Source organism: Nerophis ophidion, linkage group LG07, assembly GCF_033978795.1.
Source record: "Nerophis ophidion isolate RoL-2023_Sa linkage group LG07, RoL_Noph_v1.0, whole genome shotgun sequence".
Lineage (NCBI taxonomy): Eukaryota > Metazoa > Chordata > Actinopteri > Syngnathiformes > Syngnathidae > Nerophis > Nerophis ophidion.
In genome coordinates, this window is record NC_084617.1 from 2,802,966 (window position 1) to 2,820,465 (window position 17,500).

Genomic DNA, 17,500 nt, shown 5'->3' on the forward strand with positions numbered 1-17,500 from the left:
TATATTGTATTGTTTTTTAAAAATAAAAAATATTAAAATAACCCCCGCTTGTTTTGATTTTTCAGTGTGCGGCCTTAAGTGGATAAAGTTTGGACACCCCTGGTTTAAAGGAAGTTGCCACTTTTTGTCATTAGAGACAAAAGTGAGAGAATATTTAAATACTTCTTAAGAGTTCAATAAATTCAAGTAAATTAGTGAGAAAAAAAAGGTGTTAATGAACTAGTAAGAGCAGATAATGAAGGTCCGTTTAAAATGAATATTAATGATGCTAAGCCGCAGAGATATGTAAATATCAGAGGTGTTGTGGGGGCTCAGTTTGGGGCCAGGGGGGCCACACGCGGGGTCTCACCTTCTGGGCCACCTGGTTGACCCACGGGGAAGTGCAGTTGCTGAGGTCAGGACCGCGAGGGTTCCACGCCACTTTCCCCGCCAAACACTGGAAGGACGCGATGCCTGCAGAGCAGCAGAAGAGGAAGAGAAGCAGCAGCCATCACTGAGTGTCTTTTAGGGATGACATTCACGTCGATGAAGGAAACATTCACCATCACCTTTTCAACTTATAAAGCTATTGGATTTACGGGAATAAATGCAGGATTTATTGCTATAACTATAATGACTTTTGCCACCGCGAGCAGAGATGAATGCATGAATTTAAACACAAATTCAACTTCCTAAAGATTTAGTAATGGTTGTTTTATTCAGAACAATTAAATAAATAAACTGTATCTATCATTTAGACACATTAAAATTATACATATTTACAATCATTTGTATATATATATATATATATATATATGTGTGTGTGTATATATATGTATACATATATATGTGTGTAGTCTTGTGATTTTTTCCACACACACACATAAATATATATATATGTGTGTGTGTGGGGGGGGAAATCACAAGACTACTTCATCTTTACGGAACTGTTTCATGAGGGGTTCTCTCAATTGTCAGATTTTTATATATATAAAAGGAGATTTTATCGTTAAAAGGACATTTTTATATATATAATATATATTAAATATATAATTATATATATATACATATATATATATTTACATATATACATAAATATGTATACACACATATATACCATATATATACACATAGAGACACACATATATATATATATGTATACACACATATATGTATACATATATACACACACACATATATATATATGTGTGTAGTCTTGTGATTTTTTCCACACACACACACACATACATACATACATATATATACATACATATATATATATATATATATATATATATACATATATATATATATATATATATATATATATATATATATGTGTGTGTGTGTGTGTGTGAAAAATCACAAGACTACTTCATCTTTACAGAACTGTTTCATGAGGGGTTCTCTCAATTGTCAGATTTTTATATATATAAAAGGAGATTTTATTGTTAAAAGGACATTTTTATATATATAATATATATTAAATATATAATTATATATATATATATATGTATTTACATATATACATAAATATGTATACACACATATATAAACACACATATATACCATATATATACACATAGAGACACACATGTATATATATGTATACACACATATATGTATACATATATACACACACACACATATATATATATGTGTGTGTGTATATATATGTATACATATATGTGTGTATACATATATATGTGTGTAGTCTTGTGATTTTTTCCACACACACACACACACACATACATACATACATACATACATACATACATACATACATATATATATATATATATATATATATACATACATATATACATATATATATATATATATATATATATACATACATATATATATATATATATATATATATATATATATATAATAATTTGTCCCGCGGCCCGGGGGGTGTCCTTTTTTTTTCTTTTTTCTTTTTTTTCTTCTTTGTCATAAAAAAGGGACGTTTTTGTCATGAAAAAGGGAGTTTTTTGTGGTTTGTGCACTATCTGCAAGCGTATATTGTGTTTTTTAATGTTGATTTAATAAAAAAAATATTTTTTTTTTAAATTATTTCATTTTATTTTTTTATAAAAAATTCTTCTGCGGCCCGGTGGTTGGGGACCACTGATCTAGTGTATCTACTATTTATATAATTTAAATAAATTATAATTACACACATTTACAATATTAAATATATGTATTAATTCAAAATAATGTAAACATTATTTTTATGTTTACTATAATATAATTATAATCAGAATTAAACTTCTTAAAATAGTCCTCATTTAAAAACAATACATTTTTTGGGTTATTTTGCAGATGAAAATAGTGTTTTTGTCTTTGTGGTTTGTATTGAAAATAAAAAAAAATGGATTTTATTTACCTTTTGGGTAGAAAAAAAACAACAACATTTCATTCCAAACGTGTCATCATGGGGTCAGACGTGTGGAAATGTTTTATCACCAGAAATAAAACCAGAAATGATTATCTTTCCCGCCTCAAGCAGAATCTTCTTCACTCCCAACACATTGACCGCTCGCTTGACCGGACTGAATAATGGACGAGGCAAGCGGGAGGTCTTCAAGCTTGCGTGGAGACGACAGTTACGCAAAAAATGCTTTCACGGCGTCGAAAAAAGGAGAAGAAAGAAAGAATTGTAAAAAAGTGTCCCACACCTCCCACAAATGGTGTACTTAGCACACAACAAAGACATCACACAAGATGTCCCTCAGTCTCAAATAAAAGCGCCCGAAAGGCATGAAATAAAAGCACCCGGAGGGCGGAATGTTCCACACGCTGATGTCATTTGCAGCCGGCGTCTTGTGTTTAGTGGAGTGGGTTCACGCCGAGGACACCACGCTAACATCAAGACCTACGCTGATGATGCTGCTAACACAAATAATAACAACACGCGGCGGGCCGCCTGGGAAAAGCCGGAGGAGAAAGGACTACAAACAAAGACAATGCAAGCCAGTATCAGACCCAGTAATGCAGGCCAGTATCAGACCCAGTAATGCAAGCCAGTATCAGACCCAGTAATGCAAGCCAGTATCAGACCCAGTAATGCAGGCCAGTATCAGACCCAGTAATGCAAGCCAGTATCAGACCCAATAATGCAAGCCAGTATCAGACCCAGTAATGCAAGCCAGTATCAGACCCAATAATGCAAGCCAGTATCAGACCCAGTAATGCAGGCCAGTATCAGACCCAGTAATGCAAGCCAGTATCAGACCCAGTAATGCAAGCCAGTATCAGACCCAGTAATGCAAGCCAGTATCAGACCCAGTAATGCAAGCAAGTATCAGACCCAGTAATGCAAGCCAGTATCAGACCCAGTAATGCAAGCCAGTATCAGACCCAGTAATGCAAGCCAGTATCAGACCCAGTAATGCAAGCCAGTATCAGACCCAATAATGCAAGCCAGTATCAGACCCAGTAATGCAAGCCAGTATCAGACCCAGTAATGCAAGCCAGTATCAGACCCAGTAATGCAAGCCAGTATCAGACCCAGTAATGCAGGCCAGTATCAGACCCAGTAATGCAGGCCAGTATCAGACCAGTAATGCAAGCCAGTATCAGACCCAGTAATGCAAGCCAGTATCAGACCCAGTAATGCAGGCCAGTATCAGACCCAGTAATGCAAGCCAGTATCAGACCCAGTAATGCAAGCCAGTATCAGACCCAATAATGCAAGCCAGTATCAGACCCAGTAATGCAAGCCAGTATCAGACCCAGTAATGCAGGCCAGTATCAGACCCAATAATGCAAGCCAGTATCAGACCCAATAATGCAAGCCAGTATCAGACCCAGTAATGCAAGCCAGTATCAGACCCAATAATGCAAGCCAGTATCAGACCCAATAATGCAAGCCAGTATCAGACCCAGTAATGCAAGCCAGTATCAGACCCAGTAATGCAAGCCAGTATCAGACCCAATAATGCAAGCCAGTATCAGACCCAATAATGCAAGCCAGTATCAGACCCAGTAATGCAAGCCAGTATCAGACCCAGTAATGCAAGCCAGTATCAGACCCAATAATGCAAGCCAGTATCAGACCCAGTAATGCAAGCCAGTATCAGACCCAGTAATGCAAGCCAGTATCAGACCCAGTAATGCAAGCCAGTATCAGACCCAGTAATGCAAGCCAGTATCAGACCCAGTAATGCAAGCCAGTATCAGACCCAGTAATGCAGGCCAGTATCAGACCCAGTAATGCAGGCCAGTATCAGACCCAGTAATGCAAGCCAGTATCAGACCCAGTAATGCAAGCCAGTATCAGACCCAGTAATGCAGGCCAGTATCAGACCCAATAATGCAAGCCAGTATCAGACCCAGTAATGCAAGCCAGTATCAGACCCAGTAATGCAAGCCACTATCAGACCCAGTAATGCAAGCCAGTATCAGACCCAGTAATGCAGGCCAGTATCAGACCCAATAATGCAAGCCAGTATCAGACCCAATAATGCAAGCCAGTATCAGACCCAATAATGCAAGCCAGTATCAGACCTAGTAATGCAAGCCAGTATCAGACCCAGTAATGCAAGCCAGTATCAGACCCAGTAATGCAAGCCAGTATCAGACCAGTAATGCAAGCCAGTATCAGACCCAGTAATGCAAGCCAGTATCAGACCCAGTAATGCAGGCCAGTATCAGACCCAGTAATGCAAGCCAGTATCAGACCCAGTAATGCAAGCCAGTATCAGACCCAGTAATGCAAGCCAGTATCAGACCCAGTAATGCAAGCCAGTATCAGACCCAGTAATGCAAGCCAGTATCAGACCCAGTAATGCAAGCCAGTATCAGACCCAGTAATGCAAGCCAGTATCAGACCCAATAATGCAAGCCAGTATCAGACCCAATAATGCAAGCCAGTATCAGACCCAATAATGCAAGCCAGTATCAGACCAGTAATGCAAGCCAGTATCAGACCCAGTAATGCAAGCCAGTATCAGACCCAGTAATGCAAGCCAGTATCAGACCCAGTAATGCAAGCCAGTATCAGACCCAGTAATGCAAGCCAGTATCAGACCCAGTAATGCAAGCCAGTATCAGACCCAGTAATGCAAGCCAGTATCAGACCCAGTAATGCAAGCCAGTATCAGACCCAGTAATGCAAGCCAGTATCAGACCCAGTAATGCAAGCCAGTATCAGACCCAGTAATGCAAGCCAGTATCAGACCCAGTAATGCAAGCCAGTATCAGACCCAGTAATGCAAGCCAGTATCAGACCCAGTAATGCAAGCCAGTATCAGACCCAATAATGCAAGCCAGTATCAGACCCAGTAATGCAAGCCAGTATCAGACCCAGTAATGCAGGCCAGTATCAGACCCAGTAATGCAGGCCAGTATCAGACCCAGTAATGCAAGCCAGTATCAGACCAATAATGCAAGCCAGTATCAGACCCAGTAATACAAGCCAGTATCAGACCCAGTAATGCAAGCCAGTATCAGACCCAATAATGCAAGCCAGTATCAGACCCAGTAATGCAAGCCAGTATCAGACCCAGTAATGCAAGCCAGTATCAGACCCAGTAATGCAAGCCAGTATCAGACCCAGTAATGCAAGCCAGTATCAGACCCAGTAATGCAAGCCAGTATCAGACCCAGTAATGCAAGCCAGTATCAGACCCAGTAATGCAAGCCAGTATCAGACCCAGTAATACAAGCCAGTATCAGACCCAGTAATGCAAGCCAGTATCAGACCCAATAATGCAGGCCAGTATCAGACCCAGTAATGCAAGCCAGTATCAGACCCAGTAATGCAAGCCAGTATCAGACCCAATAATGCAAGCCAGTATCAGACCCAGTAATGCAAGCCAGTATCAGACCCAGTAATGCAGGCCAGTATCAGACCCAATAATGCAAGCCAGTATCAGACCCAATAATGCAAGCCAGTATCAGACCCAGTAATGCAAGCCAGTATCAGACCCAATAATGCAAGCCGGTATCAGACCCAGTAATGCAAGCCAGTATCAGACCCAGTAATGAAAGCCAGTATCAGACCCAGTAATGCAAGCCAGTATCAGACCCAATAATGCAAGCCAGTATCAGACCCAATAATGCAAGCCAGTATCAGACCAGTAATGCAAGCCAGTATCAGACCCAGTAATGCAAGCCAGTATCAGACCCAGTAATGCAGGCCAGTATCAGACCCAGTAATGCAAGCCAGTATCAGACCCAGTAATGCAGGCCAGTATCAGACCAGTAATGCAAGCCAGTATCAGACCCAGTAATGCAAGCCAGTATCAGACCCAGTAATGCAAGCCAGTATCAGACCCAGTAATGCAAGCCAGTATCAGACCCAATAATGCAAGCCAGTATCAGACCCAGTAATGCAAGCCAGTATCAGACCCAGTAATGCAAGCCAGTATCAGACCAGTAATGCAAGCCAGTATCAGACCCAGTAATGCAGGCCAGTATCAGACCCAATAATGCAAGCCAGTATCAGACCCAATAATGCAAGCCAGTATCAGACCCAGTAATGCAAGCCAGTATCAGACCCAATAATGCAAGCCAGTATCAGACCCAATAATGCAAGCCAGTATCAGACCCAGTAATGCAAGCCAGTATCAGACCCAGTAATGCAAGCCAGTATCAGACCCAATAATGCAAGCCAGTATCAGACCCAATAATGCAAGCCAGTATCAGACCCAGTAATGCAAGCCAGTATCAGACCCAATAATGCAAGCCAGTATCAGACCCAATAATGCAAGCCAGTATCAGACCCAGTAATGAAAGCCAGTATCAGACCCAGTAATGCAAGCCAGTATCAGACCCAGTAATGCAAGCCACTATCAGACCCAGTAATGCAGGCCAGTATCAGACCCAGTAATGCAAGCCAGTATCAGACCCAGTAATGCAAGCAAGTATCAGACCCAGTAATGCAAGCCAGTATCAGACCCAGTAATGCAAGCCAGTATCAGACCCAGTAATGCAAGCCAGTATCAGACCCAATAATGCAAGCCAGTATCAGACCCAGTAATGCAAGCCAGTATCAGACCGAGTAATGCAAGCCAGTATCAGACCCAGTAATGCAAGCCAGTATCAGACCCAATAATGCAAGCCAGTATCAGACCCAGTAATGCAAGCCACTATCAGACCCAGTAATGCAGGCCAGTATCAGACCCAGTAATGCAAGCCAGTATCAGACCCAGTAATGCAAGCAAGTATCAGACCCAGTAATGCAAGCCAGTATCAGACCCAGTAATGCAAGCCAGTATCAGACCCAATAATGCAAGCCAGTATCAGACCCAGTAATGCAAGCCAGTATCAGACCCAGTAATGCAAGCCAGTATCAGACCCAGTAATGCAAGCCAGTATCAGACCCAATAATGCAAGCCAGTATCAGACCCAGTAATGCAAGCCAGTATCAGACCGAGTAATGCAAGCCAGTATCAGACCCAGTAATGCAAGCCAGTATCAGACCCAATAATGCAAGCCAGTATCAGACCCAGTAATGCAAGCCAGTATCAGACCCAGTAATGCAAGCCAGTATCAGACCCAGTAATGCAAGCCAGTATCAGACCCAGTAATGCAAGCCAGTATCAGACCCAGTAATGCAAGCCAGTATCAGACCCAGTAATGCAAGCCAGTATCAGACCCAGTAATGCAGGCCAGTATCAGACCCAGTAATGCAGGCCAGTATCAGACCCAGTAATGCAAGCCAGTATCAGACCCAATAATGCAAGCCAGTATCAGACACAGTAATGCAAGCCAGTATCAGACCCAGTAATGCAAGCCAGTATCAGACCCAATAATGCAAGCCAGTATCAGACCCAATAATGCAAGCCAGTATCAGACCCAGTAATGCAAGCCAGTATCAGACCCAATAATGCAAGCCAGTATCAGACCCAGTAATGCAAGCCAGTATCAGACCCAGTAATGCAAGCCAGTATCAGACCCATTAATGCAAGCCAGTATCAGACCCAGTAATGCAAGCCAGTATCAGACCCAGTAATGCAAGCCAGTATCAGACCCAGTAATGCAAGCCAGTATCAGACCCAGTAATGCAAGCCAGTATCAGACCCAGTAATGCAAGCCAGTATCAGACCCAGTAATGCAAGCCAGTATCAGACCCAGTAATGCAAGCCAGTATCAGACCCAGTAATGCAAGCCAGTATCAGACCCAATAATGCAAGCCAGTATCAGACCCAGTAATGCAAGCCAGTATCAGACCCAGTAATGCAAGCCAGTATCAGACCCAGTAATGCAAGCCAGTATCAGATCCAGTAATGCAAGCCAGTATCAGACCAGTAATGCAAGCCAGTATCAGACCCAGTAATGCAAGCCAGTATCAGACCCAGTAATGCAAGCCAGTATCAGACCCAATAATGCAAGCCAGTATCAGACCCAGTAATGCAAGCCAGTATCAGACCCAGTAATGCAAGCCAGTATCAGACCCAGTAATGCAAGCCAGTATCAGACCAGTAATGCAAGCCAGTATCAGACCCAGTAATGCAAGCCAGTATCAGACCCAGTAATGCAAGCCAGTATCAGACCCAGTAATGCAAGCCAGTATCAGACCCAGTAATGCAAGCCAGTATCAGACCCAGTAATGCAAGCCAGTATCAGACCCAATAATGCAAGCCAGTATCAGACCCAGTAATGCAAGCCAGTATCAGACCCAGTAATGCAAGCCAGTATCAGACCCAATAATGCAAGCCAGTATCAGACCCAATAATGCAAGCCAGTATCAGACCCAAAAATGCAAGCCAGTATCAGACCCAGTAATGCAAGCCAGTATCAGACCCAGTAATGCAAGCCAGTATCAGACCCAGTAATGCAAGCCAGTATCAGACCCAAAAATGCAAGCCAGTATCAGACCCAGTAATGCAAGCCAGTATCAGACCCAATAATGCAAGCCAGTATCAGACCCAGTAATGCAAGCCAGTATCAGACCCAGTAATGCAAGCCAGTATCAGACCCAATAATGCAAGCCAGTATCAGACCCAATAATGCAAGCCAGTATCAGACCCAAAAATGCAAGCCAGTATCAGACGCAGTAATGCAAGCCAGTATCAGACCCAATAATGCAAGCCAGTATCACACCCAATAATGCAAGCCAGTATCAGACCCAAAAATGCAAGCCAGTATCAGACCCAGTAATGCAAGCCAGTATCAGACCCAATAATGCAAGCCAGTATCAGACCCAGTAATGCAAGCCAGTATCAGACCCAGTAATGCAAGCCAGTATCAGACCCAATAATGCAAGCCAGTATCAGACCCAATAATGCAAGCCAGTATCAGACCCAATAATGCAAGCCAGTATCAGACCCAATAATGCAAGCCAGTATCAGACCCAATAATGCAAGCCAGTATCAGACCCAATATGCAAGCCAGTATCAGACCCAAAAATGCAAGCCAGTATCAGACCCAATAATGCAAGCCAGTATCAGACCCAATAATGCAAGCCAGTATCAGACCCAAAAATGCAAGCCAGTATCAGACCCAGTAATGCAAGCCAGTATCAGACCCAATAATGCAAGCCAGTATCAGACCCAGTAATGCAAGCCAGTATCAGACCCAATAATGCAAGCCAGTATCAGACCCAGTAATGCAAGCCAGTATCAGACCCAGTAATGCAAGCCAGTATCAGACCCAATAATACAAGCCAGTATCAGACCCAATAATGCAAGCCAGTATCAGACCCAGTAATGCAAGCCAGTATCAGACCCAGTAATGCAAGCCAGTATCAGACCCAATAATGCAAGCCAGTATCAGACCCAGTAATGCAAGCCAGTATCAGACCCAGTAATGCAAGCCAGTATCAGACCCAATAATGCAAGCCAGTATCAGACCCAATAATGCAAGCCAGTATCAGACCCAATAATGCAAGCCAGTATCAGACCCAAAAATGCAAGCCAGTATCAGACCCAATAATGCAAGCCAGTATCACACCCAATAATGCAAGCCAGTATCACACCCAAAAATGCAAGCCAGTATCAGACCCAGTAATGCAAGCCAGTATCAGACCCAGTAATGCAAGCCAGTATCAGACCCAATAATGCAGGCCAGTATCAGACCCAGTAATGCAAGCCAGTATCAGACCCAGTAATGCAAGCCAGTATCAGACCCAGTAATGCAAGCCAGTATCAGACCCAGTAATGCAAGCCAGTATCAGACCCAGTAATGCAAGCCAGTATCAGACCCAATAATGCAAGCCAGTATCAGACCCAATAATGCAAGCCAGTATCAGACCCAGTAATGCAAGCCAGTATCAGACCCAGTAATGCAAGCCAGTATCAGACCCAGTAATGCAAGCCAGTATCAGACCCAGTAATGCAAGCCAGTATCAGACCCAGTAATGCAAGCCAGTATCAGACCCAATAACGCAAGCCAGTATCAGACCCAATAATGCAAGCCAGTATCAGACCCAATAATGCAAGCCAGTATCAGACCCAGTAATGCAAGCCAGTATCAGACCCAGTAATGCAAGCCACTATCAGACCCAATAATGCAAGCCAGTATCAGACCCAGTAATGCAAGCCACTATCAGACCCAGTAATGCAAGCCAGTATCAGACCCAGTAATGCAAGCCAGTATCAGACCCAGTAATGCAAGCCAGTATCAGACCCAGTAATGCAAGCCAGTATCAGACCCAATAATGCAAGCCAGTATCAGACCCAATAATGCAAGCCAGTATCAGACCCAGTAATGCAAGCCAGTATCAGACCCAGTAATGCAAGCCAGTATCAGACCCAGTAATGCAAGCCAGTATCAGACCCAGTAATGCAAGCCAGTATCAGACCCAGTAATGCAAGCCAGTATCAGACCCAATAATGCAAGCCAAAATCAGACCCAGTAATGCAAGCCAGTATCAGACCCAGTAATGCAAGCCAGTATCAGACCCAGTAATGCAAGCCAGTATCAGACCCAGTAATGCAAGCCAGTATCAGACCCAGTAATGCAAGCCAGTATCAGACCCAGTAATGCAAGCCAGTATCAGACCCAATAATGCAAGCCAGTATCAGACCCAATAATGCAAGCCAGTATCAGACCCAATAATGCAAGCCAGTATCAGACCCAGTAATGCAAGCCAGTATCAGACCCAATAATGCAAGCCAGTATCAGACCCAGTAATGCAGGCCAGTATCAGACCCAGTAATGCAAGCCAGTATCAGACCCAGTAATGCAAGCCAGTATCAGACCCAGTAATGCAAGCCAGTATCAGACCCAACAATGCAAGCCAGTATCAGACCCAGTAATGCAAGCCAGTATCAGACCCAGTAATGCAAGCCAGTATCAGACCCAATAATGCAAGCCAGTATCAGACCCAATAATGCAAGCCAGTATCAGATCCAGTAATGCAAGCCAGTATCAGACCCAGTAATGCAAGCCAGTATCAGACCCAATAATGCAAGCCAGTATCAGACCCAGTAATGCAAGCCAGTATCAGACCCAATAATGCAAGCCAGTATCAGACCCAATAATGCAAGCCAGTATCAGACCCAGTAATGCAAGCCAGTATCAGACCCAATAATGCAAGCCAGCATCAGACCCAATAATGCAAGCCAGTATCAGACCCAGTAATGCAAGCCAGTATCAGACCCAGTAATGCAAGCCAGTATCAGACCCAATAATGCAAGCCAGTATCAGACCCAGTAATGCAAGCCAGTATCAGACCCAGTAATGCAAGCCAGTATCAGACCCAATAATGCAAGCCAGTATCAGACCCAGTAATGCAAGCCAGTATCAGACCCAATAATGCAAGCCAGTATCAGACCCAATAATGCAAGCCAGTATCAGACCCAGTAATGCAAGCCAGTATCAGACCCAGTAATGCAAGCCAGTATCAGACCCAGTAATGCAAGCCAGTATCAGACCCAGTAATGCAAGCCAGTATCAGACCCAGTAATGCAAGCCAGTATCAGACCCAATAATGCAAGCCAGTATCAGACCCAGTAATCCAAGCCAGTATCACACCCAGTAATGCAAGCCAGTATCAGACCCAATAATGCAAGCCAGTATCAGACCCAGTAATGCAAGCCAGTATCAGACCCAATAATGCAAGCCAGTATCAGACCCAGTAATGCAAGCCAGTATCAGACCCAGTAATGCAAGCCAGTATCAGACCCAGTAATGCAAGCCAGTATCAGACCCAGTAATGCAAGCCAGTATCAGACCCAGTAATGCAAGCCAGTATCAGACCCAGTAATGCAAGCCAGTATCAGACCCAGTAATGCAAGCCAGTATCAGACCCAGTAATGCAAGCCAGTATCAGACCCAGTAATGCAGGCCAGTATCAGACCCAGTAATGCAAGCCAGTATCAGACCCAGTAATGCAAGCCAGTATCAGACCCAGTAATGCAAGCCAGTATCAGACCCAATAATGCAAGCCAGTATCAGACCCAGTAATGCAAGCCAGTATCAGACCCAGTAATGCAAGCCAGTATCAGACCCAATAATACAAGCCAGTATCAGACCCAATAATGCAAGCCAGTATCAGACCCAATAATGCAAGCCAGTATCAGACCCAGTAATGCAAGCCAGTATCAGACCCAGTAATGCAAGCCAGTATCAGACCCAATAATGCAAGCCAGTATCAGACCCAGTAATGCAAGCCAGTATCAGACCCAGTAATGCAAGCCAGTATCAGACCCAATAATGCAAGCCAGTATCAGACCCAATAATGCAAGCCAGTATCAGACCCAATAATGCAAGCCAGTATCAGACCCAGTAATGCAAGCCAGTATCAGACCCAGTAATGCAAGCCAGCATCAGACCCAGTAATGCAAGCCAGTATCAGACCCAGTAATGCAAGCCAGTATCAGACCCAGTAATGCAAGCCAGTATCAGACCCAGTAATGCAAGCCAGTATCAGATCCAATAATGCAAGCCAGTATCAGACCCAGTAATGCAAGCCAGTATCAGACCCAGTAATGCAAGCCAGTATCAGATCCAATAATGCAAGCCAGTATCAGACCCAGTAATGCAAGCCAGTATCAGACCCAGTAATGCAAGCCAGTATCAGACCCAATAAGGCGTCGCTTTTAAAAACGCCGTCCTCTCTTTCACGGCTAATTTAGCGCCGCTAATACAACCTTTTGTGTATTTACTCTGACGGACGGCGACAACAAAAACAAAACAGGAATGAACTACCCCAATGCATGTTTGCAGCAATAAAAGGTAGCGGAGAATATAAATGAATAAATAAGTGGCCCAGACTGAGGCCAATGGGGGATAAAAACCCTCATAGCTATAGCACACATAAGCATGTGTGTAAGAGGGAAACATCAAAGGACATTAAAGTAATTAAAAGAGCAGAGCTGATGCAACCAAACATTTTTGTACGTGGACTTAGACTTGGACGTCTCAGCTGCATTCGGGCAGAAGGCGGGGTACGCCCTGGACAAGTCGCCACCTCATCGCAGGGCCTGATATATTATATGTTTCTATCATATATATACAATATTTAACAATTACCAGGTACAATATTGCAGTACTGCATACTGACCTCCTTCAGCAAAAATAAACAGGAAGTTGGCAAAAACCCCTTCAAAACAAAAGTTTCCTAAAAAATGTAATTTTTGCCTCTTTGAGCTGTAATTTGACGCCCTTAAAATGCTTCAAAACTCACCAAACTGGACACCCCCACATCAGGACTGGTGAAAATTGCGATCTAATAAAAAAAACAAAAAAAAACAAAAACTCAAAATTGCGCTCTAGCGCCTCCTAGGAATAAAACACTGACAAAACTGCTCTTGGGAAGAAAATACAAACAAAACTGCTTGTAACTTCCGGGAGGAATGTCGTAGAGACATGAAACAAAAACCTCTATGTAGGACTCACTTAGACCTATATTTTATTAATTGACATCCTTCAGCAAAAATAAACAGGAAGTTGGCAAAAACCCTTCAAAACAAAAGTTTCCTAAAAAATGTCATTTTTGCTTCTTTCAGCTGTAATTTGACCCCCTTAAAATGCTTCTAAACCCACCAAACTGGACACCCCCACATCAGGACTGGTGAAAATTGCGATCTAATAAAAAAAACAAAAAAACAAAAAAAAACTCAAAATTGCGCTCTAGCGCCTCCTAGGAATAAAACACTGACAAAACTGATCTTGGGAAGAAAATACAAACAAAACTGCTTGTAACTTCCGGGAGGAATGTCGTAGAGACATGAAACAAAAACCTCTATGTAGGACTCACTTAGACCTATATTTTATTAATTGACATCCTTCAGCAAAAATAAACAGGAAGTTGGCAAAAACCCCTTCAAAACAAAAGTTTCCTAAAAAATTTAATTTTTGCCTCTTTCAGCTGTAATTTGACGCCCTTATAATGCTTCAAAACTCACCAAACTGGACACCCCCACATCAGGACTGATGAAAATTGCGATCTAATAAAAAAAAACAAAAACTCAAAATTGCGCTCTAGCGCCTCCTAGGAATAAAACACTGACAAAATTGCTCTTGGGAAGAAAATACAGACACAACTGCTTGTAACTTCCGGTAGGAATGTCGTAGAGACATGAAACAAAAACCTCTATGTAGGACTCACATAGACCTATATTTTATAAATCGACATCCTTCAGCAAAAATCAACAGGAATTTGGCAATTACCCCTTCGAAAAAAAAGTTTTGTAAAATCCCATCACCTTTTTTCAAACATTATCTCCTCTGAGCGCGTTTGTTGTGTCGGCTTCAAGCTCGCACAGGAAAGAGATTGAACCCTTCTGATTAAAAGTTGCGCAAATGGTTTTTTTTACTACTCCGGTTTTGATTTTCGAACCTTCAAAGAAATGCTGCGCTGCTGCTGCCGTCTCCAGATGGACGCTTAAAAACAGGAAGCACCAGCGTGACCACACAATGCAGAGCAGGTAGGTAATGTGCAGGTAAAGATATATTAACTGGGTGAAAGAAGGAGGCACCAGTTTGACACCAGGATACAGAGAATGTAGGTAATGTGCAGGTAAAGATATGTTGACTGGGTGAAAGAAGGAGGCACCAGTTTGACACCAGGATACAGAGAAGGTAGGTAATGTGCGGGTAAAGATATGTTGACTTGGTGAAAGAAGGAGGCACCAGTTTGACACCAGGATACAGAGAAGGTAGGTAATGTGCGGGTAAAGATATGTTGACTGGGTGAAAGAAGGAGGCACCAGTTTGACACCAGGATACAGAGAAGGTAGGTAATGTGCAGGTAAAGATATGTTGACTGGGTGAAAGAAGGAGGCACCAGTTTGACACCAGGATACAGAGAAGGTAGGTAATGTGCAGGTAAAGATATGTTGACTGGGTGAAAGGAGACACCAGTTTGACTCCAGGATACAGAGAAGGTAGGTAATGTGCAGGTAAAGATATGTTGTCTGGGTGAAAGAAGGAGGCACCAGTTTGACACCAGGATACAGAAAAGGTAGGTAATGTGCGGGTAAGGATATGTTGACTGGGTGAAAGAAGGAGGCACCAGTTTGACACCAGGATACAGAGAAGGTAGGTAATGTGCAGGTAAAGATATGTTGACTGGGTGAAAGAAGGAGGCACCTGTTTGACACCAGGATACAGAGAAGGTAGGTAATGTGCAGGTAAAGATATGTTGACTGGGTGAAAGAAAGAAGCACCAGTGTGACACCAGGATACAGAGAAGGTAGGTAATGTGCAAGTAAAGATATGTTGACTTGGTGAAAGAAGGAGGCATCAGTTTGACACCAGGATACAGAGAATGTAGGTAATGTGCGGGTAAAGATATGTTGACTGGGTGAAAGAAGGAGGCACCAGTTTGACACCAGGATACAGAGAAGGTAGGTAATGTGCAGGTAAAGATATGTTGACTGGGTGAAAGAAGGAGGCACCAGTTTGACTCCAAGATACAGGGAAGGTAGGTAATGTGCAGGTAAAGATATGTTGACTGGGTGAAAGAAGGAGGCACCAGTTTGACACCAGAATACAGAGAAGGTAGGTAATGTGCAGGTAAAGATATGTTGACTGGGTGAAAGAAGGAGGCACCAGTTTGACTCCAAGATACAGGGAAGGTAGGTAATGTGCAGGTAAAGATATGTTGACTGGGTGAAAGAAGGAGGCACCAGTTTGACACCAGGATACAGAGAAGGTAGGTAATGTGCGGGTAAAGATATGTTGACTGGGTGATAGAAGGAGGCACCAGTTTGACACCAGGATACAGAGAATGTAGGTAATGTGCAGGTAAAGATATGTTGACTGGGTGAAAGAAGGAGGCACCAGTTTGACACCAGGATACAGAGAAGGTAGGTAATGTGCGGGTAAAGATATGTTGACTGGGTGAAAGAAGGAGGCACCAGTTTGACTCCAGGATACAGGGAAGGTAGGTACTGTGCAGGTAAAGATATGTCGTCTGGGTGAAAGAAGGAGGCACCAGTTTGACTCCAGGATACAGAGAAGGTAGGTAATGTGCAGGTAAAGATATGTTGAATGGGTGAAAGAAGGAGGCACCAGTGTGACTCCAGGATACAGAGAAGGTAGGTAATGTGCAGGTAAAGATATGTTGACTGGGTGAAAGAAAGAAGCACCAGTGTGACTCCAGGATGCAGGGAAGGTAGGTAATGTGCGGGTAAAGATATGTTGACTGGGTGAGAGAAAGAAGCACTAGTGTGACTCCAGGATACAGAGAAGGTAGGTAATGTGCAGGTAAAGATATGTTGACTGGGTGAAAGAAGGAGGCACCAGTTTGACACCAGGATACAGAGAAGGTAGGTAATGTGCAGGTAAAGATATGTTGACTGGGTGAAAGAAGGAGGCACCAGTTTGACTCCAAGATACAGGGAAGGTAGGTAATGTGCAGGTAAAGATATGTTGACTGGGTGAAAGAAGGAGGCACCAGTTTGACACCAGGATACAGAGAAGGTAGGTAATGTGCAGGTAAAGATATGTTGACTGGGTGAAAGAAGGAGGCACCAGTTTGACATCAGGATACAGAGAAGGTAGGTAATGTGCGGGTAAAGATATGTTGACTGGGTGAAAGAAGGAGGCACCAGTTTGACACCAGGATACAGAGAAGGTAGGTAATGTGCGGGTAAAGATATGTTGACTGGGTGAAAGAAGGAGGCACCAGTTTGACTCCAGGATGCAGGGAAGGTAGGTAATGTGCAAGTAAAGATATGTTGACTGGGTGAAAGAAGGAGGCACCAGTTTGACACCAGGATACAGAGAAGGTAGGTAATGTGCAGGTAAAGATATGTTGTCTGGGTGAAAGAAGGAGGCACCAGTTTGACACCAGGATACAGAGAAGGTAGGTAATGTGCAGGTAAAGATATGTTGACTGGGTGAAAGAAGGAGGCACCAGTTTGACTCCAGGATACAGAGAAGGTAGGTAATGTGCGGGTAAAGATATGTTGACTGGGTGAAAGAAGGAGGCCCCAGTTTGACTCCAGGATACAGAGAAGGTAGGTAATGTGCAGGTAAAGATATGTTGACTGGGTGAAAGAAGGAGGCACCAGTTTGACACCAGGATACAGAGAAGGTAGGTAATGTGCAGATAAAGATATGTTGACTGGGTGAAAGAAGGAGGCACCAGTTTGACACCAGGATACAGAGAATG

The 17,500-nt window shown here is 43.2% G+C and overlaps 1 protein-coding gene across 6 annotated transcripts in view; it reads right to left on the reverse strand.

Moving 5' to 3' along the window:
* adgrl1a (adhesion G protein-coupled receptor L1a) overlaps positions 1-17,500 on the reverse strand; it is a 502,860-nt gene that overhangs the window by 77,009 nt on the left and 408,351 nt on the right. For all 6 annotated transcript variants that reach the window (XM_061905195.1, XM_061905196.1, XM_061905201.1 and 3 more), the window contains one exon: positions 350-453. In XM_061905195.1, coding sequence (XP_061761179.1) covers positions 350-453 — 104 coding nt within the window. The remainder of the gene's footprint in view (positions 1-349; positions 454-17,500) is intronic.